General features: G+C 54.9%; 2 protein-coding genes across 6 annotated transcripts in view; one reads left to right on the plus strand and one right to left on the minus strand.

Annotated features, from left to right (window-relative positions):
- Positions 1-7,731: 7,731 nt before the first annotated feature.
- TMEM191C (transmembrane protein 191C) lies at positions 7,732-20,647 on the plus strand. 3 transcript variants are annotated; one of them, XR_012125589.1, is made up of 13 exons: positions 7,732-8,238; positions 9,501-9,581; positions 12,368-12,614; positions 12,879-13,002; positions 13,108-13,158; positions 13,278-13,355; positions 13,524-13,574; positions 13,658-13,717; positions 13,852-13,916; positions 14,006-14,072; positions 14,183-14,223; positions 14,321-15,574; positions 19,893-20,647. XR_012125589.1 is itself a non-coding variant. In XM_073222847.1 (12 exons), exons 1-12 carry the CDS (start codon positions 8,184-8,186, stop codon positions 14,511-14,513), a joined length of 1,119 nt encoding a protein of 372 aa, XP_073078948.1. In that variant the 5' UTR covers positions 7,736-8,183; the 3' UTR covers positions 14,514-17,659. The 3 variants fall into 3 exon arrangements, 1 of the variants encoding a protein (XP_073078948.1); XR_012125588.1 differs by having other exon boundaries at positions 7,736-8,238; positions 13,518-13,574; positions 19,893-20,642; XM_073222847.1 differs by lacking the exon at positions 19,893-20,647 and having other exon boundaries at positions 7,736-8,238; positions 13,518-13,574; positions 14,321-17,659.
- Positions 20,648-20,945: 298 nt separating this feature from the next.
- The window catches only part of PI4KA (phosphatidylinositol 4-kinase alpha), a 102,810-nt gene continuing 97,923 nt past the window's right edge, over positions 20,946-25,832 (minus strand). For 2 of the 3 annotated variants that reach the window (XM_036993285.2, XM_036993288.2), the window contains exons 48-55: positions 25,262-25,371; positions 24,816-24,920; positions 24,615-24,740; positions 24,142-24,262; positions 23,638-23,797; positions 22,929-23,018; positions 22,426-22,509; positions 20,946-21,349 (exon numbers count right to left, since the gene is read on the minus strand). In XM_036993285.2, coding sequence (XP_036849180.2) covers positions 21,298-21,349; positions 22,426-22,509; positions 22,929-23,018; positions 23,638-23,797; positions 24,142-24,262; positions 24,615-24,740; positions 24,816-24,920; positions 25,262-25,371 — 848 coding nt within the window. In that variant the 3' untranslated portion in view covers positions 20,946-21,297. The remainder of the gene's footprint in view (positions 21,350-22,425; positions 22,510-22,928; positions 23,019-23,637; positions 23,798-24,141; positions 24,263-24,614; positions 24,741-24,815; positions 24,921-25,261; positions 25,372-25,832) is intronic. The other variant, XM_036993287.2, reaches the window with a different exon arrangement.

A 25,832-nucleotide genomic window follows, 5' to 3' on the forward strand; every position in this document is an offset into this window, starting at 1 on the left:
CCAACACCTAGGGGATGGGAGCTGGGGTGGGTCTCTGCCCACACTCTCCTAAGAGCAGGTTTCAGATGGGGCTGGGACTTCCCTTGGCGGCGTGTGCATGTGTCGGGTTGGACACAGCCAGGAAACCGGACTGGGCTCAGCGTCAGGCAGGGCTGGCCTGAGTTGGCTGAGGCAGTTCAGGAAGAGTGGGTGTGTAGACGGGTGTGAACCCGGTGGCGTGGAAGAGGCAACGTCAGGTGTCATCCAGTGGGTCCCTGGGGCCACCCACTGGAGCGGCAGGGCTGGGTCGGGACTCTGCTGCTCACTGCTCCCGCCTGCTGCTCCCTGTTTGGCCTTGAGGTCAAGGCAGAGGTGGTGGGCAGGAGGGTCATCCTAGATTCTAGGGGCTGGGACCGTAGATCTGGTACCCAGGGAACTGTCCCAGCCACCATGTGGGAGTCCCAAGACGAGTAAAGACCCGGGAGGAGGAGCAGGGATGGGGCCGGCCTAGACCCCTTGACGCAGGCTGTGGGTGCCCAAGTGGCTCCAGAGGAGCAGCAGGTGAGCCCATGATCCCAGGCCTCCAGAAGAGTATGGGCGCTGCTGCTCTAAATCATGATAAGTCCCATTTAGTTGCTTTAAAATTCTTGTTGTATCAAAGAAATACCTGAATATAGTGTAACCAAATGGTTCTTATAAAGGCTTGAAACTAGTTTTCTGTTTCCCCAACCCCACTGCACATTATGCAGGCAAACACTTGATTTTTAGCACTTTTTTTCTGGCATTTTTATCTCTACATTTTTCAATAGTAGTATTTTACTATCTTAATTCAACATTTTTTAGAGTCTAGACTTAAAAGATGAAGATTTTAGTTCATTTATACCTTCTTCCCCTTCCCTTATATTCTCCTACATAGGAGTTGGCAAACTTTTTCTGTAAAGTATCCAGACAGTAAATATTTTAGGCTTTGTGGACCATACAGTCTCTGTGTGTCTACTCAGTTCAGCTGTCAAAGTATCACATCGATCATCGATGATGTAAGCAGACGGACATGACTATGTCCCATTTAACTTCATTCATAAAAACTGGTGCAACGTGCAGTTGGCTGATCCATACTTATTATTATGTAAGTTTGTTTACATTTGAGCCAAGAGTGTGCTGGGTATTTTTGGTACAACTTGTTTTTCTTGAGGTTAGCTTACCTTATTTTTTCAATTGCTTGGTTTGGTGTGTGTCTCTTCCTTTGCCCTTTAACTCTGAAATGCCTCCTAGTACAGCGTTTCACGGAATCAGGCACTATCTGTTCTGCTATTTTTTCCCCAGGGACCTTCCTTCTGGAGCCGCTGTTACCCTGCACAGATTGGATGGGAGTTCTTCTGCCTTTCTGTCCTGCCTTGGAAGCCTTGCTTTCTGGATCCCATGTCTTTTCATGGGAAACATGCTTTGGTAGCATGTTTTCCTTCAGTACATCCTGAGAAAGAACACATGGGAAGTAGGTTTTTTGAGACTTTGAATGTTTTTGAATGAAAATGCCTTTAAGCTACACAGAACTGATAGTTTGGCTGGGTATTGAATTGTAGGTTGGATGAAAAATTTTCTCCTCAACTTTGAAGGTATTGCTCCAGTGGCTTCTAGCTTCCAATGTGATGAGAAGTCCAGTTCCCTTTGTGGCGCAGTTTCCTCTCTGGAAGCCTCTAATGCCATCTCTTTATTTTAGATGGTTTGTCTGTTCACTGGGCTGGGCACTTGATGGGTTGGTTTCACTCTAGAGACTCATTCCCTATAGTAAACTCTTACTGACTTTTAAAATGTCTCAGCAATTATTTTTAATTTTCTTTGTTCCTTGATTATTGCATTTTGTTCTCTGTTCATGGATATAATTTCTTCCTGAGGAAATTTAAATTTTTTGACATTTTCCTCTCCTTGCATTGTATCTAGCTCCCTTTTAGATCCCCAATTTTGGTTTATTTTTATCTTTTTTTTAAATAATTTTGAAGGCTATCCTCAAATGTTGGATGACCTTGACAGGGTCTCATATTTAAGAATGAGGCCCTGAAAAGCTGCTTGGAGCCGATGCAGTGGTTCCCTAAGATGTGAGTTTCTTGCATTCACCCTTGCATGGTGGGATGGAGGGAGGTGAGGCTTCACTTTCACCCGTGCTGAGCCAGCCTGAGGAACGTCTGACAGAGAGGCGAAGGTGAGGACCTTACGTCAAACTCTCCTGGAGCTTCTTATCACCAGGGACTTGAAGAACAGTCCAGAGGAGGATGAAAGGTGAGGTGAAATTCTGCAGACTGAGCTTAAGTCAGGGCTGGGTTGGGGAGTAATCCCTGGGTAGATAAGTGACAGGCTTTGAGTGGTAGGTGCTATTTCCTCTCATAAAGTTTTGTTTCAAACATGCCTCTTCCCAAAGCCATTTAAGGCAGATGGTAATGAAGGAATTCTAAACAGTGGAGAATATTTGGGCCAAAAAAAGGAGCCAGCAGAGGAACAAAACTGTGCTGCCATGGGGCCAAAATTGTGATTGAGCGTCACAGTGGCTCTGCCTGTCCTGGTGTCCAAAATAGGGAGGGAAAGAGAAAATAGGGCTCAAAGGAGAGTGAACTAATGGCTGTTTCCATCTTCATGCATAAGGAAGTATCCCCAAAGCTAAACATTTCAAGAAATGGTTCCTGTAGGACTTTCTACGAGGATGTTTGCTAAGTTGGACAGCAAATTTTGAGGAAGCTGTTGGCTGGCTCCTTCCCAAAGCCTAGTAGAGTCGAGGCATGTCATTGAAAGGTCTCAGCTGCAGAGTGTCACTTGGTGATTCTGAGATGCCAAGCTCTGTGGGTCATCTGACAGCTACTGGGCACACCGGCACCACCTCCCCAGGATGAGGACATGTAGACACATGTGAGACCCAGCCTGTGCTGTCCACCCACCTAGCCTGGCCAGCCTTGGCCTTCCTGCACTAAAGGGGGTGGTCACCAAGCAGCTGACTGGGGAGGGCAGTCAAGCTGAGGGCTGCATGCATAGGCTTCTGGGAAACCAGGTGGCTGTATGCCGCAGACCACCGTTCTTCCAACCAACTGAAAGATGGCCTCCCTGCTATAGAGACCAGACAGGCAGAGAGAAAGGGTCTGATTCTGAGGAAGGTCAAGGCGCTAGGTAGGTGTGGACTTCAGTGCAGGAGGCTAGCCTGCCTGGGGGGCCCCTGACAGTGTAGGAGGCAGACAAGCTGGAGCCTTAGGAGTCACTGCCCAGCTGTAAGAAAGCCCCCGCCCCAGGCGCTTGGCCTGGGAGGAGCACCCACTGGGCCCCCTCCACCCACACCGCTCTCCTGATGCCGCTGACCAGTCAAGTCAGGAAACGGCAGCTCTGAACGCTTTTGCTGTTAGCCTACTTTATGTTTGGCCCAACTTTCTGGCCGTGGGTAACTAAGCCAACTGCTACCTCCAGGTGTCTCTGGTGTAAGATCAGGGCCAGCAGCAACGGGACACTACTGTTGGCGTCTATGTGAAGGAGGGTATGTGTCCACGTCACCTCTGAGGAGCCCGGGACAGGGCACCATGTGCTTCCCTCAGGGAGAGGGGAAGGGGGGTGTGAGCTGGCGCGGGCAGCCGGGACAGCACCGCAGGCTGTGGGCCTGAACAGAGATTACCTTGTTGAGGGAGAGAACCGATGCATAAACGTGGTCTCTGCCCTCCCCGCCCGTGAGCCCCGCGGAGGAGACAATAACCGTCACGCAGGGGCGGCCATAGGGAAGGAGTCCTCCGCAGCCGCGCTGGTGCCCTGGGGGGAGTGGGTGTGCTGCCCCGAGCTCACAGGCCGAGGAGACAGCGCAGTGACGGGACAGTCCCCAGGCGGCTCTGTAGGCCGCCCTCAGAGGCTCGGAGAACAGCGCCTGGAGACAGCAGAGGCAGGGCAGGGGACCGTGTACATGGCGGCAGGGGAAAGGCTGCAAGAACCAAAGCAGCTTCCCTGCAGCCTAGAGGTGGGAGGCGGCGGGAGAGGTGCCCTGTCCCCAGCTGGGTCTCCAAGGGCCCGGGAGCCGAATCAAAGAGCCAGGCTGGGCCCCAAGGCAAAGGGGCTCCCCCCACTGTTGCCTCCTATGGGCCCTGCCCCCCAGGAGCCCCCAATGGCCCTGCCTGGACCACCCTCAGGGAGAAGGAAGCGGGCGTGAGTTGGCTGGGGAGGCAGAAACGAGGCCCCTCAGGCCCCAGGCCTTAGTGCAGACCCACCTCCCAGAGTCTGCAGGGCGGAGGCCCAGAACCAGGATGTCACCAGGAGTGGTTTCCCCTGTGCTTGGCTTGTAGACCATCACTGGGGGCTGTGTCCTCACCTGGCCATCCCACTGTGTCCTGACTACTTATAAGGACCCCTGTCCGATTGGCTTAGGGCCACCCAACAATCCCGTTTTAACCCCATCACCTCTGTGGAGGCCCCATCTCCACATACATTCACATTCCGAGGTGCTGGGGCAAGGTCCCCAATAACTCGGGGACACAGCTCAGCCCCTAATGGGGACCCATGTGCCGTGTGCAGCCCCTGCCCGCATCCTTGCCAAAAGGCAGGCCCCGTCCTCAGCCTCTTCCTTCCTCGGGGCGGTGACCCCAGTGCTCTTAGCCCTGCTCACAGCCTTGTTCCTCGGGGTTCAGACGCTCTCCGCTCTCAGCGCCTGCTGGGGTCACACGTCCTGCAGTCGGGCACACCTCCCACAGGGGCCGCACCATGCTCTGGCCACTTGCATGGGTTCCCTGTCACTGTCATAGTGCACGGTCGCCATGGCCACAGCACAGGTGTGTGGCACGGTTGGTTGTGACCATCAGAAGCCTGCAGTAGCCACGAGGATTGAGGTGGTGGCTTTCTCAGGCGGTGGGAGACACTGGGCGCCCTGTTCTCCAGGACTCGGTGTGCCTCCCAGGAAGTGGGCAGCTCTGTCCCCACTTCCCGGCTCTCACCAGTGGGCTGTCAGCAGACCCCTTGAGATCTCACCTTCCCGTGTCCTACACAGCCTGTCTGCCGAGGGGACCCAGCGGTCAGGAGCAGCGGGAGGTAGCCGTCCACCAGCCTCTGCCTCTTGGTAGGAGGTGGAGCTGCTCCGGGCTGCAGTGATAGTGATCCAGCCAGGCAGGACAGGTGGCTCGGGCACCCGCGTCCAAGCGTGTCCCTATGCGGGGCAGAGGGAGGGCATGGGAGCAGTGGGAGGTTCTGGCAGACAGCAAGGGGCTGGCTGTGGGTCAGAGGAAGAGCGTGGCTTTGGGCCACACCTGTCAGCGTCTGAATGCCCGCTCTTCCGATCGTGGTCTATGGTTTGGGGCAAGATGCCACATCTCTGCAGTGGAAAAAGGCTGTCCACGTGTCCATCAGACACATAAATATGTGCCAGGCTCTGACCTAGTCAAGCTCCTGTTCCAGCGGTGGAGACGGTACAGATGGTAGGAAACGTATCTGGGGCGGGCACGGGAAAGCCGCGCTGCCAGGAGGGAGTTGCAGTTTGGGGCAGGGTCGCCAGGAAAGGCTTTGCTGAGCAGCGGGGCTTTGGGTGAAGCGTGTGAGGGACGGGCTGGCAGAGAGGAGCAGTCTCAAAGGCCCTGGGGCGGGCGGGCGAGCGGGCGGGCAGACTGCCGAGCTGCAGGAGGCAGGTTCCCGGGCTCCCAGGAGGGAACGGTGCACGCGTGCTGGGCCTGGGCGTCTGCGGGGGGGGGGGTGTGGGCTTTTGCCCGAGTGCGGGTCCCTCTGGCTACTGTGGGGAGCAGACCAACTACTTAAGAAATTTTGGAACGATCTAGTCCAGAGTAATGGCACTGAAGGTGGTCAGAAGTCAGAATTTGTTCTGTGTTCAAATTTCCGGAGCAAACGCTTGTGTGTCACTTGCTGTATACCAGCACTGTTCTGAGCACTTTGCAAATACCGGCTCATTTACTCTTTTAAGAGCGTTGACAAGGTAGATGACATCCCATTTACTGGCGCAGAAGAGCGACAGACAGGTTGGGCAGTAATTTGCGATGGAAGGGCCCCAGGACCAGGGACAAGCTGGAGAAAGGGTGAGAAGACACGAGGAATCAGGACAACAGCTGGAGGAGAGGGGGCAGCATGGGGCCAGCGTGGGGCCAGCATGGGGTCAGTGTGGTGGCAGCAGCGGTGCCGCCGACCTCCTGGTGGGCATGCGGAGCAGGGAGTTGCGGGGCAGGGGGAGCCCATCCAGATGGCATCCGGACCTCGCCTGCAGAGACCTCGGGCCCTGGGCGGGACCTCCGCGTGGGGGAGGGGCCGGAGGAGGAGCAGCGGGGCGGGGGGCAGGGAGGCCACCGTGGACACGCAGGGTCGCCTGGCTTGGTGCAGCAAAGAAAACCTAGGATTAGCTGTCTCCCCAGGGGGCTGTGACCCGGGAGGCCCCGGAGGATGGGGGCACGGTGTCCGCCTTCCCCAGCCGGCGAGAAGGGCAGGGACCCCGCCCGGAGCAGGGGCTTTGACGGGGGGTGGGGGTCCTGCCTCCGTCCAGAGGGAGCCTGGCTGCAGGAGGCCCTGGTCCCCCCGCGGGGCGGGCCTCGGTCAGGTCCGCACGGCGCCCCGCGAGCGGCGCTCCGGCCGGGAAACCAGGCGGGCCGCGCGGGTCCTTGGCCGGGCTCTGTCACGTGCGGTAGCTGTCGAGCTTTCCTCCTTCCAATTACAAATATCTTTTTTTCTTACGATACAAGCAACAAATGTCAAGCAGGAAAAAAGCCTTTAAAACCCTCTAGATGCACAAAAGGGTCAAACGAGACGTCTTGTCATCTGATCTTCAGAGGCAACTAGTCCGTCTCGGGAAACTGCGCGTTCAGCAGGGACGGCAGGTCCCGGGCGGGAGCGGGGGGAGCTGGGCGGGCGGGGCCGCAGACGCCGCGCCCTCGGGAGGGCGGGGCCAAGGGTCTGGAGGGAAGGTTCCCCGGGCAGGGCACCGCGTATGGGAGCACCGAGGCACGAACTCTGTGATTTGTTTAAGGCACTGAGATGGGTTCACTTTGGCTGCAGCAGGGAAGTGGCAAGAAGAGCCTGGGGAGGCAGGCAGGGCCCGGGCATCGGAGGACTTTGAATGCCACGCAAAAGATTTTAGATTCTATTATTTAAGTTAATGTGATGTTTGTGTTTGTTGCTTAAAACTACCTAACCTTTTTTACCACAGAGTTGTTTTCAGCAAACTCCTCCAATATTTGATCTGTCATAGTTTACTTAAATCTTTTTTCTATTATTGGGCAAAATAAAAACTTCAAATACAAATAAAGAGGGCCCGCATGACATAGTTTTTATAATTGTTCTTTCTCTTATCAGACATGTATTGATCTTCTAGCATCATATAGATGTTCTCACAAGACTAGGCAATAAATATGAAATTACAATATTCAGCCACAGAGGAGGGCAGAGGGGGCCACAAGCCGGCCACCAGCCAGGAACTGACGCTGGCGCTTCCTTCGGAGGGACTGCTGGGTGGCTGTGCTGGCAGCAAGCAAACTGTGGGGCCTGGGTTGCTGGAGGTTCACTTTAAAATTCTCTCAGCTTTTGTATATGATTGGACATTTTCATAAATTTACAAATTTCATAAATCCCGAATATTCATAAACATTGGGGAAAGGGCAGCCTACACACACTAGGCTGTTTATAATCAACTGTCATTTGGAAAGTATCAAAACACTAAAACCTCTGGCGTCCTGCAAGGTGGTCGTCTGGTGGGCAGTGCCCTCCCCCCTGCTCTGTGTGGCCTTTAGTGGGATGCATAGAGTCTGTCCAGCGTGACCCTGATGGATGCCTGGGAAGCAGATGTCTCAGAGGAGGTGGCCCCTAACCCAGCCTGGTGGAGGGAGGCCACGGAGAGGAGGGCCTTGAACCTGAGCCTGGAGGAAGGGCAGACACGGGCCAGCTGGCCCGGGAGGGAGGAAGGCTGGTGCTTTGGGCAGGGCTGTGGGCCAGCAAAGAGGCTGTGGCCTTGGCCATGCTGGGCAGTTCCCAGCGGGGCCTGGAGGCACCGGAGCCAGGAGGGGCTGTTCCGGAACTAGTGTCACCCACCTCCAGGGCTGAGGGGAAGCAGCTCAGCCTTCAGGCAAGGCAGTGCTGGGTTCTCCCCGCAGAGGCCGTCCCGGCCTCACACGACCGGGGCTGGGACAGGCTGCTCCGCAGATGCCCTGCCTGGAGCACAGCCCCAGAAGGTCCATCCCCTCCTCCTGGGGCACACGGGGGCTAGGCCAATGTTACCACCCATCGTGGCTCCGTGCTGGCTTCCAGCCTCTCCCCCAAACCCAGGTGAGTGTGGGGCAGAGGGGAGGGAAGGTGCACCTGTCATCACCAGACCTCAATTTCTCCATCTGTAAAATGGGATCCAGATGCCTGCCTGGCATGGGCAGGGGTCTTGAGGAGCACACAGGCTGACCTGAAGGTGAAAGGGATCCTGCCGGGCTGCGGAGATGCAATGTCGCCCACAGGGCCAGCTCTGTGCTCCCAGGAGATGACTTGTCAGCATGTATTATTTCATATAAATGAATTTCATTTGTTATTTCTGGCATCTCTTATGCTGGAATCTGTCCCCTAGATGTCAAAGATGAACCCCAGGTGGGGCAGGGATGAGGGTGGCCCCCCCTCTGCAATATGATTTCATCTTAATGAATTACATGCACAATGGCTCTGTTTCCAAATAAGGTCACATTCTGAGGTACTGAGATCTTAATTTGGTCCTAAAAGATGAATTTGGTGGCCACAATTCAACCCGTAACACCACAATTGCCATTTAGAAAATAGAATTTTTTAGAAGTCTTTTCATAATAGTAACAGAAAATACAAACTACATAGGTATAGCCTTGATAAATGTATTTAACGTATTTGAAAATGACAGAACATTCATTCATAGGAAGCCCGAGACAGTACTTACAGAACAGGGCAGAAATGCTCTATCCCCAGAACAGGCAGCTGAAGAGGGGGAACGCGCCTTCCCCCGCTGACTTCACAGGGTCCCGAGTCTGCTGAGGGAGACACAGCTACGCTGCCCACTCTGCCCCCAAGCCCACCCCTGCCCCACCTGGGGGTCACTTTGGACTTCCAGGGGACAGATTCCAACACATGAGATGCCCAAAGTAACCAGTGTAAAGTCACCCTACCCCATGACCTGGTCACTGCTTGGTGTCACATTCATATGAGTGCCATCTGGTAACTAGTAATCCTTTGCTAGCAATCCAAACATCTAGTAATCCTCTGTCACACAGCAGACCTCGTGCTGCAAACAAAACATACCACCCCAAAACCCAATTCATTTGCTTTTGATTCTCTTGGGGCAGCAAATTGACCTGGGCCCAGCTGGGCTCTGCACATTTCTGCAGATCTTGCCTGGGGTCTGCCATCTTCTCGGGGTATCCGGGAGCCGCATGGTCTGATCTGGCTGCATTGCACGGGAGGTGGGTGCTTCTGGCCGCCAGCTCCCAGGGCTTCTTCCCTTCGTCCTCAGAGGGCAGGTGGGGCTGCCAGGGCTCAGAGGCCCAGGCTCCCAGGTCAGTTCTGCCTCCTTCTATTGTCAGAACAAGACTCCTGTTCTGGAATGCAGACTCCAGCTCCTGTTGGCAGAAAGACAGAGAAACTGGGGTCATTTTTAATCTACTGTAAGTAACCAAGCGACCTCAGTCTTGCTTACATGTCTCACCATGAGTGGAGGGAGGCCCAGCCCCTGGTTGCAGTGGGCTTCCTCAGCTCCCCCGAGAGCCTGCCCTTCTGGTGACCCGCTGCCGGCCCTGGGGAACAGCATGCGGGACCTTAGACCCCCTCCCCGGCCCGTACACCATCCCCTCTTCCCACCCGGGTCCTTCTCCTCGTCCTGGGTGGCCCCTGGGACTCACCCCTGCGCGTTATAGTTTATGTCACTGCTATCATGGGTACAGCTCATTCTATTTCCTGTTTTTTTTACTGTCAACATTATTTTCAGGTCTCTTTGTGTTGATTTTAGCAGCTCCTAGCCCATTTTAACTTCTCTACTGGATTCCCTTAAATATTAAGTTCATAGAACACATTTCACTCAGTCCCACACCACAGGCAGAGGACTACTGTTCCCAGTGCTTTGAGAACATGTAAGAAACTTCCTCTGTGGAGCTGTGGGTTGTGGAGGGCCGCCATACCTGGTCAATGTTCCTACCCAACTGGTCCCCCAAATGGCCCGTGGATGGTGCTGGTGTCAGCGCTCAAGGACCTCTGTGTACTCAGCTCATTGCTCATATGGGACGTTAACCATCGTCTTAATCCTGGCTGCCTGGGGAAGGGAAGTGCCGTCTGTACTCTGCTGGGTGTGGAAGGCTTCCCCACAGGGCATTGCCCGATCAGACCCTTTGCTCTTCCACGTTTGGTCTTTCTTGGATTGGGCCCAGGATTTCCTATATATTTTAGTTATTAATCATTTGATTACAAAGTTTGCACAGGTCTTTTTCCATTCTATCATCCACTTAGAACATCTGTCCATGGTGTCTTTTGTTCCAAGTGGACCGTTTTATTATTATTATTATTTTAAACCAAGGTATCATTGATATACAATCTTATGAAGATTTCACATGAGCAACATTGTGGTTTAAACATTCACCCATATTATCAAGTCCCCCCCAACCCCATTGCAATCACCGTCCATTAGCATAGTAAGATGCCATAGAGTCATTACTTGTCTAAGTGGATTGTTTTTAAGTGTGTGATTATATGCAGTAAAATACACAGATCTTAAGAATTCCATCTGATGAGTTTTGACTACTGCCTACACTTGGGTATGGTGCCCCAGTCACCTCCAGTCAGGATGCAGTACTGCTGGTGCCATGGTGCTCTCCATAAGCAGGAATCCCTAAGTTTGACAGAGCCCAGTCCATCAGTTTCCCTCCAGAGGCTGTGTTTGCTTAAGAAATCTTTCCCTGAACCAAAGTCCCAAATCTACGACTACCCAATTTAAGTCTCTGATCCTTGTCGTGTTGTCTTTTATGTAGAATTTGATGTAGGGATCTTGTTTTATTTCTCTTATCATGAGCCAGCTTTCCCAGCACCATCTGTCATGTGGCCATGGGGATGCCTCCTCAGCATCCTTTGTACCTTCACCTTGGCCCCATTCCCATTTGCTGGTGGCTGCTCGAGGAATGAGCATGTGCCCTAGTTCTGGCCCAGGAGAGGTGAGGGAAAATCTAAGAGCGATACCACAAGATAGAACAGATTGACTTGTTCTTTTAGGCCCCTCATGCTTACACGGTGGCTGCAGCGATTGCAGGCATCACATGAAGACAACATCAATAAGCAGCAACAAGATATCTCCCCAGTATCTCTTTTTGTAGTGAGGCACGCCTCCCAGAAAACCCCAGCTGACACCCCTTGAGTTTCACAGGGAAGCAAGACAGCCAGGGATGGGTTTAGACCAGTCCTGCTTTACGCCTGGGACTAGCAAAGGATGGGCCTGCTGCCCCAGAAGAACAAGGCCCTTGGCAAAGAGATGCCCTAAGGGGCTTGTATTGCCAAGAAGGAACTGGACAGGGGTAGCTTTAGGGTAGACAAACTCTTCAGACTTTTCTACGTCTTTTTCTTCCTTCTTGCAGGTCCTCTAGCACTTTATTAGAACTTACTAGGAGGGTCACTGTTCTCTTAAAATCTTTAAGGGAAGCTGCTAATACTTCCTCTACTCTGTTTACTAAGTAGCCTTCATTAGGTTAGAGAGTCCCTTTCTATCCCTCTTTCAAAATACCTTTTAAAACCATCAGTAGATGCTGAACTCTGTCATACTCTGCGTCTGCTGAAACGCACCGCTGAATGGTGGTGTCCTTCCTCCTGTCTGTGTGGGGAACATCAATTTTCTGATCTTGAACAATCCCTGGAATAAACTCTGGTTGGTTTCCAAGTACCTTTCAATGTACCCCTTGGGGTGTGGCTAGTAAATACTTTATTTAGGATTTTGGCATCCAAGTTCATCATTGAAATCAGCCAAATAAAGGCAGATTTTAAAAGGACAAGTTTACCTGCAGTCTCACCAAACAATGAAACAGCTTGTCCTCCTGTTTCAGTTAAAGATCTTGTCCATCTTCTTTATAATCATAGTTATTTTAGTATAAATGCTAAATCATATTTTTTCCACTAGACATCATCTATGCATGCCATGTAATAGATTATTTTAATAATCACAATTGTTTCCCTTTTGTGTGATTACTGTACTGTAACCACTTCAATGGACCATTTAATACACACTGGTTTTTAAAAATTGTTTTTCTTCCCGGCATGAATTTTGAGGAGTGGGATAACGGGATCAATACATGTGAACATATTAATGGATCCTGATATGTATTTCCAAGCCTTTTCCACAAGAGAGATTGATCGGTAGTCAAGTGCTAATAATCCTTTATTGATCCAATTGTGGCTCTTCCGTAACATTCCTTCAAAGGGCTACTGAGCGGGCGCCCCCTGCCGCCCATTGTGACGCCGGCCGCAAACCGGGTCCCGCGGCGGGAGGCCGTGGGCAGAGCCCCGGGAGCCGGCGCTGAGATGCAGGAGCAGCTCCTGCAGCTGCGGAAGGACAACCGCGACGGGCGCCTGCGGAAGCAGGAGCTGGAGGAGCTGGTGCGCGGGCTCGAGGCCGAGAGCGAGAGCCTCACTGGGCGCCTGCAGGACCTGCGCGAGCGCGAGCGCAGGTGCGGCCGTTGCGCGGACAACGCGGCTCCACTAGCGGGGCACTCGGGGTTTCGCAGGGCGTCCCGCGGCCCCGTCGGTTCGTCCGCCCCGCCCGGGCCCGGACCTCGTTCTAGGAGGGCGGGACCAGGGCCATTGGCTCAGGGGACCTCCGAATTCGAGGCTGTGGCGACAAGCGACCTGCGGCTATGCCTTCCTCGGGGCCACGGGAGTCTGAACACCCGCCGCCTCCCGCCGTGGCAACTGCCTCAGTTTCTCCTCTGTAGCCTGCAGGGCAGGCGAAGCCAGACGGCGCGGACCCTGCGACGGGAGGCACGCGAGGCGGCGCGGCAGCACGCGGAGCAGGCGCGCGGACTGCTGGAGGCGGCCGAGCGGCGCCAGAGCGACCTGGTGGGGGCGCGGCCCTGCGTGGGGCGGGAGGGGGCGGGGACAGGGCCCTGGGTGGGGCGGGGCGGGCATCGGAAAGGCCGGACCGCACCCGCGACCTGTCCGCAGGAGCAGCAGAACCTGCAGCTGCAGGAGCAGTGGGAAGAGCTGTCCAGTCAGGTACGGGCCCGTCTCATTTCCCGCCCCCAGTGCCCGCCCCCAGGCCCCCCGTCCCCGCCCCCCAGGTCGTCCCCCGCCCCAGGAGCCGCAAAGCCCGCCCTCACAAGCCCCACCCGCAGCTCTTCTATTACGGAGCGGACCAGCTGAGACAGCAGCGCGCGGAGCGGCACCTTGGGACCCAACTGATGGCTTTGCAGGTGCTCGGGTGGGGCCCCGACGGCCGCTGGGGCGGCGCGGGCAGAGCCCGAGAGACTTGGGCGGGGGGGGCGGGTCGGGGTGAGCGGCGTTGGGCGTGGCCCCGAGGCTCGGCGGGGGGAGCGGCAGGAGGCCCTCCTGACGTTCCTGGGATTTTCCGGAAGAAACAGCTGGAGCTGGTGGAGGCCAAGCACGCCAGGCAGGCGGAGAGCCTGCGGCAGGTGCGGACAGAGCCGGGCCTGCGGGGAGGGGCGGGAGGCCGGAGGGGGTGTGTCTCCCGAGTGTAAGGGCTCCCGCCCCGCAGGGCGCGCAGCGGACGGAGGAGGCCTGGGCCAGCTTCCAGGAGCAGAGCGGAGTCCTGCAGGTGCCGCCCCGCCCCGCGCCGAGAGCGCTCCCCCCGACCCCACCGGCGGCCTCCGGCCCTCCTCCCCGGGCTGCGGCCGCCCCCGGCCCCTTCGAGACCTCCCCGTCCTGAGGCCTCACTCCCATCTCCGCCAGGAGCTGCAGGGGAAGGTGATGGAGGCGGCGGCTGCGCTGGACGCCTCGCGCGACGGCCCGGAGCGGTAAGGGGTTAGGACTGCTGGGTGTGGCGGGCGGGGAGGCTGTGGGCCCGGGGCGCGTCGCCCACTTAGACTGATGCCTGACCCCGCAGATGCGGCTCACAGCCTCGCCGGGTGCAGGACTGCTCGCTCATGGAGGAGGTGGCCAAGGCCGACTGTGTGAGCGCGCGGCGGGTGGGGCTGGGGGGTGCTGGAGTCGGGACCCTCCTCGCACGGGGCCCCGCGCCGCGCCCCGGCCCCGAGCTGGATCCCGCTCCCTCCCCCCGCAGGAGAAGCGGCTGTTCGGGGGCGCGGGCTCGGCAGGCAGCAGGTGAGCGGCTGGCGGGCGCCTGGGCTCGGGTCCGCCCCTGCGCCGCGCCCTGCGCAGCCCCCGCCCGTCACCTGTCCGTTCGTCGGTCTGCCCGCAGGCTGTGGGCGCTGGGGCTGCTGCTGCTCGCGCTCGGCTTCCTGGCGCTGCCGCTGGTCCTCCCGGTGGCGGTGAAGCCCGCCGCCCTCCGCCGCGCGCTCCCGCGCCTCCGCTCGCACGCCGCCCTCCGCCGCCTGCGCTACGCGCTGTCCCCGCTGCTCGAGCTGCGCGCGCGCGGGCCGCTGCCCACCTAGAGCGCATCACGCCGGCCGCGGCCGCCCGCACCTCAGTGTCCCGTGTGGTTTCTGGGCGCCTGCAGGGGGACGTCCGGGGAGGGTGTGGGTTCGTGTGACCCTGGCGATTGGTTTCTGGGCGCCTGCAGGGGGGCGTCCGGGGAGGGTGTGGGTTCGTGTGACCTTGGTGGCAGAGCTGCGGGCCCTGGCACCGCGGGCTCGGCGGGGGCGGGACCTTCCAGGCGGACCCCGCGCTTCGAGAGGCTGCCCCGGGGCGCCCCGCGGCGGAGCTGACGACCCGGGCCCGCGCCCGGAGCGAGCCCCTCTCCCGCAGCCCCGGCCTCTGCACAAGGGCCACGTCGGAAGGTGGTCAGTATCTTGTTGAACTTACCTTCCCCTGCTAGCGAGCCTGAGCCGGGGGCAGCGGGGGGCGGCGGGGAGCTGGCGGGTCACGTCTCCCCCGCGGCTCCCTTGGTCCGCTGCGTGGGCTCAGCCCCAGGCGCAGTGCGTCCCAGCACTGCTGGCAGCGCGCGCACCACTGCAGTCTTCGTGGGAAATCCTTTTTTTAATGTGAAATGTTCTGCTTTGTGGAAATAAACACTTAAAGTTTCATTTTGTCTGATACAATACTGCCCTACTTTTATTATTATTATCTTTGGTAATGAAGCTCTGTGTATCTCCTTGTGCACACATACATGGGTTTTTGCCATGGCTTTTAAACAATTTTTTTGATTTGTGTTTAGTCATTTTTTGTTTAAATTGCTTATGGACTCCTTTGTGTCATATTTTACCAAATTCAAGAACTGTGCGTTGTGTCCTAAAAGATCCATTTTGTTTGGAAGTCATGAAGATATTCTCACACTCTGAATAATTTTAATTGGTGTAAACATTTTGTTTATCCATTCATTGTAACACTTTGCTGCTAAACATTTTATGGATTCATCTGTAGATGGACCTTCGGATTGTTGTCACCGAAAGGCTGTGGTGAATTGCCTCTGTGAGCATCGGGGTGCAAATATACTTGAGTTGCCACTTTCACTTCTTTTGCATTTGTGGCCAGAACTGGAATGGCTGGACCGGTGGTAATTGTGTTTAATTTTCCAAGGGACTGTTAGGCTGTGTTCCCTGACGGCTGCTCCATTTTACATTCCCACCAGTAGTGCACAAGGATTCCATTTCCTTCACATCCTTGCCAACACTTGTTGTTTCCTGTTTTGTTGTATGTTAATGTTGTATGTTAAAGGTGTGACTTTTTTGCTTTCAATTTTTAGAGATTGCATTCTCTAATTTTTGTCATTTATGATTACAAAGTCGAACCTATAAAACAGGACAGCTTAGGGAAGACAAGTTTTATCCCTATGCCCCCCTACCCTGTTACCCCCACTCCTTTATAAGAACTATTTTTAAAAATGGACCTTCCTTTATTCCCCTTAACTGAACGAAACACACAGCCACGGCCCTCTCCTCCTTTCTTAGGTGAGCACCGCAGGCCTCTGCCCTCCTCAGCACCGGGCACCGGGCTCTGGGTGGCGTCGGGTGAGATGCGGCCTTAGGTCAGGTAGTGATGTGGGTGGAGAGGAGACCGTTGCGAACTTCTTGTGTTTGCCAGCGAGCCTTTGAGATGGATTCCTGAACGTGGGGTTGTGGGGCAGCGTACTGCTAGGGACCGGCCAGGTTCCCCTGCGGCTGGACTGTTTTGCATTCCCACCATCGCTGGATATGAGGGCCCTTCCCCCCGAGCCTTGCCCACCGGGAATACTCTCACACTGGGGTTTTTGTCAGTCTGATGGGTGTAGTTTTATTTGTACTTCTCTTATGATCAAGGTTGAGAAATTTTTAATGTTTAAGGGAAGTTGCCTTTCTTTTTCTGTAAACTGGTCATGTCATTTGCCCATCTTAAAAATATAGGATTGAGGGCGTTTTCTAGGCATTTTAAATTTGCATTCTGTTCTAAATACTTTTGCAGTTTGTCTTACACTTTGTTCATGGAGTTCTTTGCTACCATATGTTGTTTTGGTAACAGTTTACTTCTGTACTGATTCTGGATTTTGTCTGGGAAGTTTTCCTCATTTCTGGGTTATTAAGGAAACTCATCCCTGTCTTCCAAAATTTGCATGGTTTCTTAGTTCACATTTCAACCTCTGGTCAGCTTCAGACTTATCATGCTTTATGATAGGAAGATCTTTTTCATTTTCATATAAATTTTAGACTCAGTTTGTCAATCTCCATAAAAATATCTGGGATTGGAATTACACTGAATTTAGTGATCAATTTGCAGAAAATTAAGTCTTCCAATCCTGGAACATGATGTCCGTCTCCATTCATTTTCTCATCAATGTTCTGTACTGTTCAGTGTGGAGGTCTTGCACTTACATTTGTCCTTAGGTATTTTGTTTTTGGATGCTATTAGAAATCGTGAAGATTTTTTTAAAATTTCATTTTCCATCTGTTCATTGCATGTATAGAAATAAAATTGACTTGTATAATGACCTTGTATACTGCCATATTGCTTAACTCCCTTGCTCCTTGAACTTTTCTGTAGATTTCTTTGGATTTTCTGGATAATTTCGTTGTCTGTGAAGCAGACGGTTTCTTGTCCTTTTCAGTCTGCGCGCCCTGGCCTTGCACTGGCCACACCCTCAGTGCAACGCTTTGAAGTCCTGATAATGGGTACCTTGTCTTGTTCCTGAATTTAGGGGGCCACCTTAAGTACTTTATCATTAAGATGTTAGCTTTTTCTTAAATGATATTTGTCAGATTGAGGAAGTTTCCTCTTATTTCTAGTTTGCTGAGTTTTTATTATGAATGGGTGGTGGATTTTGTCCGGTGCTTTTTCTGCACCCAGTGAAATGCTCATAGGGCTTTCCTTCATTGGTCTGTTACTGTGAAGTACACCGCCCAGTCCCGAATGTCAGGGCAAGTCCTGCGTTACTGGGAAAGGCCCGCACCGCCATGGCGGGCTCTTTGATACACTGTGTTCAGTTTGCGGACATTAAAGGTTTTTGCATCTATGTTCGTGAGAGGGATATTGCTCTATATTTTCTTGGAATATCCTTGTCTTCAATGTCAGGGCTGTGCTCCCCTCATAAAACATAAATTGGGAAGTGTTTCCTATTTTCTGAGAGTGTAACTTGGCATTATTTCTTCCTTGAACGTTTAGACCCATTTTGGCTTTATGGTGAAAAATAAATAAATTACCCCTTAATAATTTGTTTACTGACTTATACATCAGGTATTTGTGCCTGTTCTCGAACTCCAAACGGAATCGACACAGCAGGTGTTCCTTTGTGTCTGGCATCTCCTGCTGAACATCGTGACAGTGACCCACATTGCCTGTTGCAGCCCTTCACTTATTTCCATCACTGCATTATATTGTAGGAACAACAATTATTTCTGTGTTGTTGAAGGGATTTTGGTCATCTGCAGTTTTGGATTGTTACAAATAGTGTGCCTCCAAACAGTCCTGTGTCCTTCGGTGCACAGACGTTGGCAGTGAATGATGGGTCAGAGTATGAGCTCAGCTTCATACTTTGGGGAGAAAATCTTCAGGTTTCCAAAATGCTTGTCCCAGTTTACCTGTCATCCTGCAGCTTCTGAGGTTTTTCAGTTGCACCCAACACTTGACATTGCCTTCCTTTTTATATTTCAGAAATGCAGGTGGGTAAGTAGGTATCAGTTTGCATTTCCCTGGTGACTAATGAAGTTGAACACCTTTTATTATGTTTAGTGGCTGTGTGGATAATCTCTTTTGTGAAATGCTCATTCAGGTCTGTTGTCTATTTTTCTATTCCATTGTATCTTACTGATTTTTAGTAGTTCTTTGTGTATTCTGGATATAAGTTCCTTGAACAGATTACATATTCCAGATGTCTTCCCAGGCCTGTGACATGCCTTTCCATGTAGTCTAAAATAGATTTTTCCCTTTATAACTACTGCTTTTATGGTTCTGTTGAATAAATCGTTGGATGTCCTGAGGTCATCAAGACATTCTCTAATGTATTTTTTTCTAAAAGGCTTTAAAGTTTACCTTTAGCATACAGCTCTACAATTCACCTGGAATTGCTTTTTATGTCTGCTATCAGATAGGCAGTCGAGATGAAATCTTTTCCTGTATCTGTGTCCAGTTGACGCATCATTATTGAACAGACCTGCAGGGTGCTGTACGTAGGTCGGGACGTTCCTGGACTCATCTCTTCCACTGTGTGTTCATCTTCCCTCACACCAGCTTCAGGATAAGTCTTGGTGTCTAGGTTTGTTAGTCTTCAAGATTGAAATAGCTGTATTTTGGTCTTTGCTGCATATCCACATAAATTTTAGACTTGCCAATTTCCACTATAAAACTTTCTGTGATTTTGATTGGCATTTGAACAATTTGGAGAGAGCAAACATTTGTATTATGTTGAGTCTTCCATGAATGTATCACTTTGTTTAGATCTTCTTTCAACATTTGTGGTCTGCAATCTTTCATGAGATTTATTGCTGAGTATCTGATGTTTTGGGATACAACTATAAAGGGCAGTTTTCTATTTGCTGAGATGTGTGTATGCACAGCTTCCCACCCCACACACAATTGATTTTTGTATATTGACCTGTACCCTGTAACCTTATAGATCATATTCATAGATTTTGGATTTTTATGTACACAAATGCCGTATCTGAGTTTTACCCACTTTCCAGATCCATAAACTGCTTTTTATTGCCCCTCTGGGCTGGCCAGTGCCTCCAGTACAATGCTGAACAGGGGCAGTGACAGTAGGCGCCTGAATCCACACCTCGTCCTTTATCTGGGGGCACACTTCCGTGTTTGCAGATATTCCCGCTGAGAAGCCCCCAGTCTTTAGGACACGGTTTTGTTCCTAGTAGGCCCGGAGTGCAGGCCAAGCTTCCCTAATAGACTCAAAGGCACTGGGCTCCTGGGTTGGACTTCTGTCTCCCAAGATTTTATTTCATTTTGTGTTTAGTCTCCATAGAGACCTTATTTTCTTCTTGGCTCGTGGATTTAGATTTTCTCCCCAATATTGTAAATAGCATTGATTATTTTCCAAAATACATAATTTGCCATATTGCTGGAGTTGTGTACATAGCATGGGACTGGCTCGCTTTTCAAAGACAGTTTGACAAGCTTCCTTTTTGAGTGTGGTTTGAGATCATTTCTATTATGCTTGAACATACCTCTACCATTTTATAATGTTTGCGGTACCTTTCTATGTTCTCTCTGGCCTTCCTTGCATTCGATCTTTCTGAAAGTTACACCCCATATTCTGATATCTCTTCTACTGAACTCGGCTCATCTCTATCATCCCCCCAAAAACCACCTCAAAGCATGTGAACTGGTCATTTCCCTCAGGGCTGAGGTGTGTTTTGTCTGGAATTTTAGTTCCACTCTTTCTAAATATTTAGGATTCTTCCGGATACTCGCTGACTCCTGACCTAAGTCCGTATCGGAGAACCCACTGTGACCCGGCGCCCTGCTGGTGGCAGGGACGCCGTCGCTCAGGCCTCCTGTGCCCGCCGCCCGACCTTCTCGCCTGATCCATCAGGTGTGGAGAGTGGGGTCAAGTCTCTGGCTGACTGCGGAGCTGTTTCTCCCTTGAATTCTGTAAAAATTTTCCTCGTAAATGTTCATACATGATTACGTGTCCTTTTTCCTCTTACTTTTGCCTTAGGTCTGTGACTTTATATATAAGGTGGGTTTGTCATCAGCAGAATCCCTGTGCACAGGGCCCGCCTGTTCACCGGAGCGGCCAGCCCGCTGGGACCCGACGTGACTGATGACGGAGTCAGATGGCATCTACTGCCGAGTAACTTGTCTCGTCGGCTCTTTCTTCCTCCTTCCCCGCCTGCTTTTGGTTTCAGTATTTTTAGTTCTTTTCACTTACACACTGGCTCATTCGTATTTTGGTTTCTGCTGCTCAGGACTCTATTTCCTGAGGCCGACCTGCTGTTCTCCCCCCGTCGGAGGTCGGCTAGAGCTTCTCGCCCATCTTCGCTCTTGCTGGCGCTTCTTTTGGTGACGCCGCTGTTCTTTCATCGGTTGGTTTTCACCTGTACGTTCCCTGCTCTTTAACTCGTCTTTTGCATCTTTTATTTCAGAGATTCATTTCCAGTTCTGTTTTTAAACTTGGGGGTCTTCCTACCTGCTTAAGATAATTAGAGCGTCAGGGGAGGCTGCCGCCAGCGGCGGGCTGCACACAGACTTGGCGCCCGGAGCGGAGCGCGGGAACGGACCGGAGGGCCGGGCAGGCCGGGGCAGAGGGGGCAGCGGGCGGCAGGGAGGGGGGCCCCGGCAGTCAGCCTCGGGGGAGGGCTGGCAGGGAAGATACGGTGTTATTTTTGGAACATCTGTGCTCTGCTGTTTTTGTGAAGTTCATGACCAGGGCACAGGCGCTGACAGGGAGCGGAGTGGTGTCACCCCTCAGCCGCGCGCTTAGCACTTGACACAGAAGCTGACAGTCAAGTTCCAACACAGCACTTTAATTTTGTTCATGTTGGTCAAATCTTAAGTTGAATATAACTTTTTTTATACACAAGAAAATACTTCATGTACCTATGAAACAGGTAGGGAATGTGTTGGTTGTGTGTCCAGTACAAACAAGGTGTGTTCACACCTGTGCACAGTGCCATCAGATGATTGTCACTTTGGAAATGTGACACCTGGAAAGCCAGGCTGCCAGGCTCTGCAGGGGTGCGTGTTTGTTCTGTAAAAACGACAGCGGGGCCACGAGCAGTCCACCCCCACCGACATGCCGAGCAGCCGGGGCTCATGCTGCCCCGTGACTGGGGGGCTCTGGGGTGGCCTGCGTCCTCAGTAGGGGATGTCGTTCTGATAGTACTGGATCATGTCGTAGGTCCGGCTCCTAGGGGGGCAACGGGAGGCTTTAAGGAGCCCACGTGGGCCTGGGGCCCTGCTCCCCTCCCAGCAAACTGCAACTGTGCAGATTCCCTGGCCGCCCCCACCAGCCTCTCCTCGTCCTGAGACACTCCATTCCCATCAGTGGCCAAGGCCTGTGAGTCCTGTTCCGCCACATCCCCTGTTCGGTCCGCTCGGAGGCCATCTCACTCTCAGCTGGCCTCCCTGGGCCTGGGAGTGAGTCTGCAGCTGCCCTTATGCCAGATGCCACTGTAGCCCTTCAGCCTGGCATGTGGCGACCGAGTGAGTGAATGTGCTCAGCCCCCCAACCTGTCAGCACAGCACGGAGAAGAGCCCTTCCGTGTCCTGCCTTCTGACAGGCGTGCTCCCCACCCTGCCCTGAGCTGCGTCCCAGTTCTCTGCCCCTCCCGTGCTGTGAGCGCAGCCCGCACCCCACGCAGCCCACCCAGGGGCAGCTCTCCATCTTCCCTGGGGCCCCGACAGTCTCTGTGCCTCCCGGGCCTCAGCAACCATGTGGGTGGTGCCCCTCAGCTACCTGCTGGGTTCATGTCCACCCAGTTGTTCAGCCCAAAACCTCAATGGTGCCCACGTCATATCCTCCGGAGCCCGCCCTCGAAGCCTGGGGCCCTATCTCCTCATGGCGCCACCAATTGTCACAGCAGTGGTGACAGCTACGCACACCCTGCCTCCTGTCGCTCACCACCTAGGCAGCCACGGCGGTGGAGCGGGCAGACGTGGGCCGAAGCCTCTCAGAACTCCCCTCCACTCCACCACCACTCACTCTGCTACCCGCGCCCCCGTCACCAGGCCACCTGCCTCCCTGGCCTCCATGCCTGGTCCCAGGTGGGCATGGTTTCTGGCCAAGTGTTCCCCTCAGCTTGTCCCCAGTCCCTGTAAACCAGCATCCGTTGCCCTGGGAGGGTTCCCTTCAGGGTGCATGGGACCCAGTCTCCTGGGACAGCAGGACCCTTGTCACCTGGCCCAAGTGTGGCCCCATGCAGTGCCCAGAGAACACTGGGGTGCAGGGGGTGATGCAGGAGGGCAGGGCTGGGGGTGACTCGCCTGTTGCTGAGGAAGCAGCTCTGAATGACCTTCATGATGAAATTGGCAGCCTCGCGCTCAGTCATGTTGGGGCTGAATCTGTGCCTGGAGGGGAGGGCGGCATCAGGGGGGGCTCCCTCCCCTCAGGACGGGTCTGCTCTGGAGGCCGCACTCAGCTTGGCGTGTGGGAGTTGGTGCGGCTGAGGGTCAGGCCCAGGAATGCTCCCTCCCGGGGGCAGTGTCTGTGATGGGGACAGTGGTCTCAGCTGGGCCTGCCCCGCCCCCCCAGGACGGGGGACTAGCAAGGGCCAAGTCGTGGCCTTGGGCTCCCCACTGTGGGGGCTGCCACTGCATCCTTGAGACAAGAGGGGGCTTCTGGTAGGTCCTCCTCTGTGGCCGGAGGAAGCCAGGGCATCTGACAAACCCAGTCTGCTGACAGCACCTCGCCGAGAAACCTGTCTGTCCTCCCCACCTCGGAGGGAACAATGGTCCTCAAGCGGCCTGTGCGTGTGCCCAGGACCTACTTCAAGAGCTTGATTGTCTGGCCGCGGAAGCACGGCAGGCCGGTGTCCAACATGAGGGTGACCAGAGACACGACTGCATCCATGTAGGGCCTGGGGAGGGGAGGGGACAAAGGCTGGCCTCAGCAGGGCGGCCCTGCTGGCAGTCCTGCAGCCCAGCTGCTGTCCCCAAATGTCCCCAAGTGCTGGCTACTCCCTGCCTTTTCCAGGTCCCCAGGCAGCCCCTGCAGTGCCCAGGCCAGGCTGCGAACACCCATCAGCAGCCCTGCTTTGTGTCCCCCCACAGGGCCTGCAGACTTCTGTGCCACACAGAGGTGCTCTGCCCCTCCTCTCCCTGCCAGGCTGTGGGTCCCAATCAGGCATGAGGCAAGACTCCCACAGACTCCAGGCTGGAGCCCAGGCGTCAATGCAGCCAGGACAGTGGGTCTGCGGCGTGCAGCCAGTGGGGTGGCCGGCGCTCAGATGCGGGGGAAGGGCACTCTGGGGGCCCCAAGGTGTGGCAGGACACAGCGGCACTCGAGGCCCAGAGCAGGAAACGCCCAGGCAAGGTGGGCAGGGGCCACAGGAAGGCAAGACCCGGGCACACTGGGGCCACCAGGTGGCCTCCAGCACCTCCGTCCCTTCTCCCTGAACCACTGTCCCTCCATTCCACAAAGGGGCTGAATGGGGGTGCCTGGGCAGGTGCCAGGTTGCCCACTCTCCCCGGGCTCACCGCACGGCCAGGTAGCCGCGGATGCACATCTCCATGAACCATTTGAAGGGCGTGGCCTCCATCTTGCCGCCCATGATCATCACCATCTCATCTGTCAGCTTGATGTCAGGCTCCCAGCCAAGGTTGCCGCCGGGCGAGCTCTCAAACATGAAGCCGAAGTCTGCAAAACCCCAGAAGCTGACGGAGGGGGTAGAGGCGCCAGCGCATGGGGGAGGGCGTCTCAGCCGGGGCTCGGGGCTGGCGAGGCGGCATGGGGGTGGCATGGGGCGCACGGCTGGGGCAGGCGAGGCTGAGCCGAGGCACAGAGCGCAGCGCTGCCTGGCGCGTTTCCAGCCCTGGCACCCGGGCCCTGCCGCCTGGCTGCTACTGGGGCAGGAGAGCCTCTGGCCAGCAGCTCCGGCCTCAGAGCTGAACTGAGCCCCGACCCCAACCCTCCTGGCTGGGCGGCCAGGCCGCGGCTCTGTGGGTGCAGGGCGAGGAGGGGGGCCCTGGGGCCCGGCTGACCGATGTGGATGATGTGGCCCTTCTTATCCAGCATGATGTTGCCGTTGTGCCTGTCTTTGATCTGCAGCAGGAACAGCAAGAGGCTGTAGGCGGCCATGCTTCGGATGAAGTTGTAGCGTGCCTGTGCGGACAGGGCCCAGCGCTGACGGCCCCCAGCAGCCCCGCCTCCTGGGGCCTGCGGGCGCTCCCCCAGCTCCGGCCCCCGCCTTGGAGGGGAGCTCGAGTCAGTAAGCCAGACCTTAGCGGTGGGGGTGACGAGGGGCTCCATCTGGGGAGGTTCAGGATCAGCAGACCCTCCTTCCCATACCCAGAACCAGCTTTCTCCTAGGGAGCCCTCCCTGAGGTTCCCCTGAAGCCCAGTGAAGGTCACGGGCACCCTGGTTGTACCCCCAAATGTGCAAGGACACAGAAAAGCAGGGAGATGGGGGAAGCCGGGTGTGGCCCACAGGCGGGCTGCTGGCCCTGCTGGTCACCTGCTGGAAGGCCAGCGTGGACTCATCCCCGTACTGGCGCGTGAAGTAGTCGTACATGCCGAAGTCCGTCTGGCGGCCCAGCTGGTCCCGGGAGGTGCAGTCAGGGATGCACTCGATCACCCCACACTAGGGAGGAAGGGTTGAGTGCCAAGGCCTGCGGCCTCTAGGGGCAGCCATCTGGGTTCTTTGTGGGGAACGTACCCCAGGGGCGGTGGCCACCACCCGGTAGGGGAACACAAAGAGGTCCAGGCCGACCAGCTGGAAGATGTTTTTGAAGAGGTCGATTATCTGCAGGGCCAGCATGTCCTGGGGACCAAGCAGATGGAAGTGGTCAGCCAGCCTCCTGCATTCCAGCTCATGGACACGTGGCGGTCTGTCCAGTGAGGAGGGGCAGAGGCTAAGCTGAGCAGCAGTCCTGTGCACTGGGCTGAGCCTGAGGCCATGCTGCCCGGCTGGGGGTGGGAATAAGGGGCACAGCGGGTGTGTGGTGGGAGGGGAGCTGCCAGAGGTCTCTCGGTTCAGCAGAAAGCCGACTTACCCCACCACGCCGGGACTGAACGGGGGATACAGTGGTTTGCTTTGCTGCGTGGAGGCTTAACCCCTAAGTATACCCAGAGCCTCAGGGAGAGGCAGGCCTGGCCCCACACCTGCCGGCAGTCGTCTCCCACTTTAAAGATGGCCGCCTGCCAGGAGATCTTCTGGCCACGTGCCTCCTGTGAGCTGCCCTCATCCTCAGAGCCCGAGCGACAGCGCAGACCTGTGTGTGGAGGCGGAGGCCCGTTAGCCCAGGGGCAGTGCTGTGGTCCCAGGACGAGCCCTGTCCACGTGCCTGGGAGGAACCCTGGGCGTCTTGGGGGTTGTCTCTGCACAGTCTCTTGGAGGCTAAGGAGCCCCAGCAGACATCGGGGTCAGCAGGTGGAGGCCTGGGACTAGGGTCTCTTCCTAAGGATGTTTAGCCTTAAATGGGACAGAAGACAGAGCCCTCTTTTCATCGGGAGTGACGAGGCAGGAGGCCCAGGACTGGCTGTGGGCACTGCGAGCTGGGGGAGTGTCTGTGCCCTAGGCTGCCTGGGAGGACATGGGGCCGGGGTGCAGGTGAGACCACAGAAGGTGCATCCCCATGCTGGCCAGGGGCCACACGCCCTTTCCTGGGTTGACCAGTGTCCCTCCAAAATTCATGCTCACCTAAAACCACAGAATGTGACCTCCTTTGGAAAT

Source organism: Manis javanica, chromosome 15 (assembly GCF_040802235.1).
Source record: "Manis javanica isolate MJ-LG chromosome 15, MJ_LKY, whole genome shotgun sequence".
NCBI lineage: Eukaryota > Metazoa > Chordata > Mammalia > Pholidota > Manidae > Manis > Manis javanica.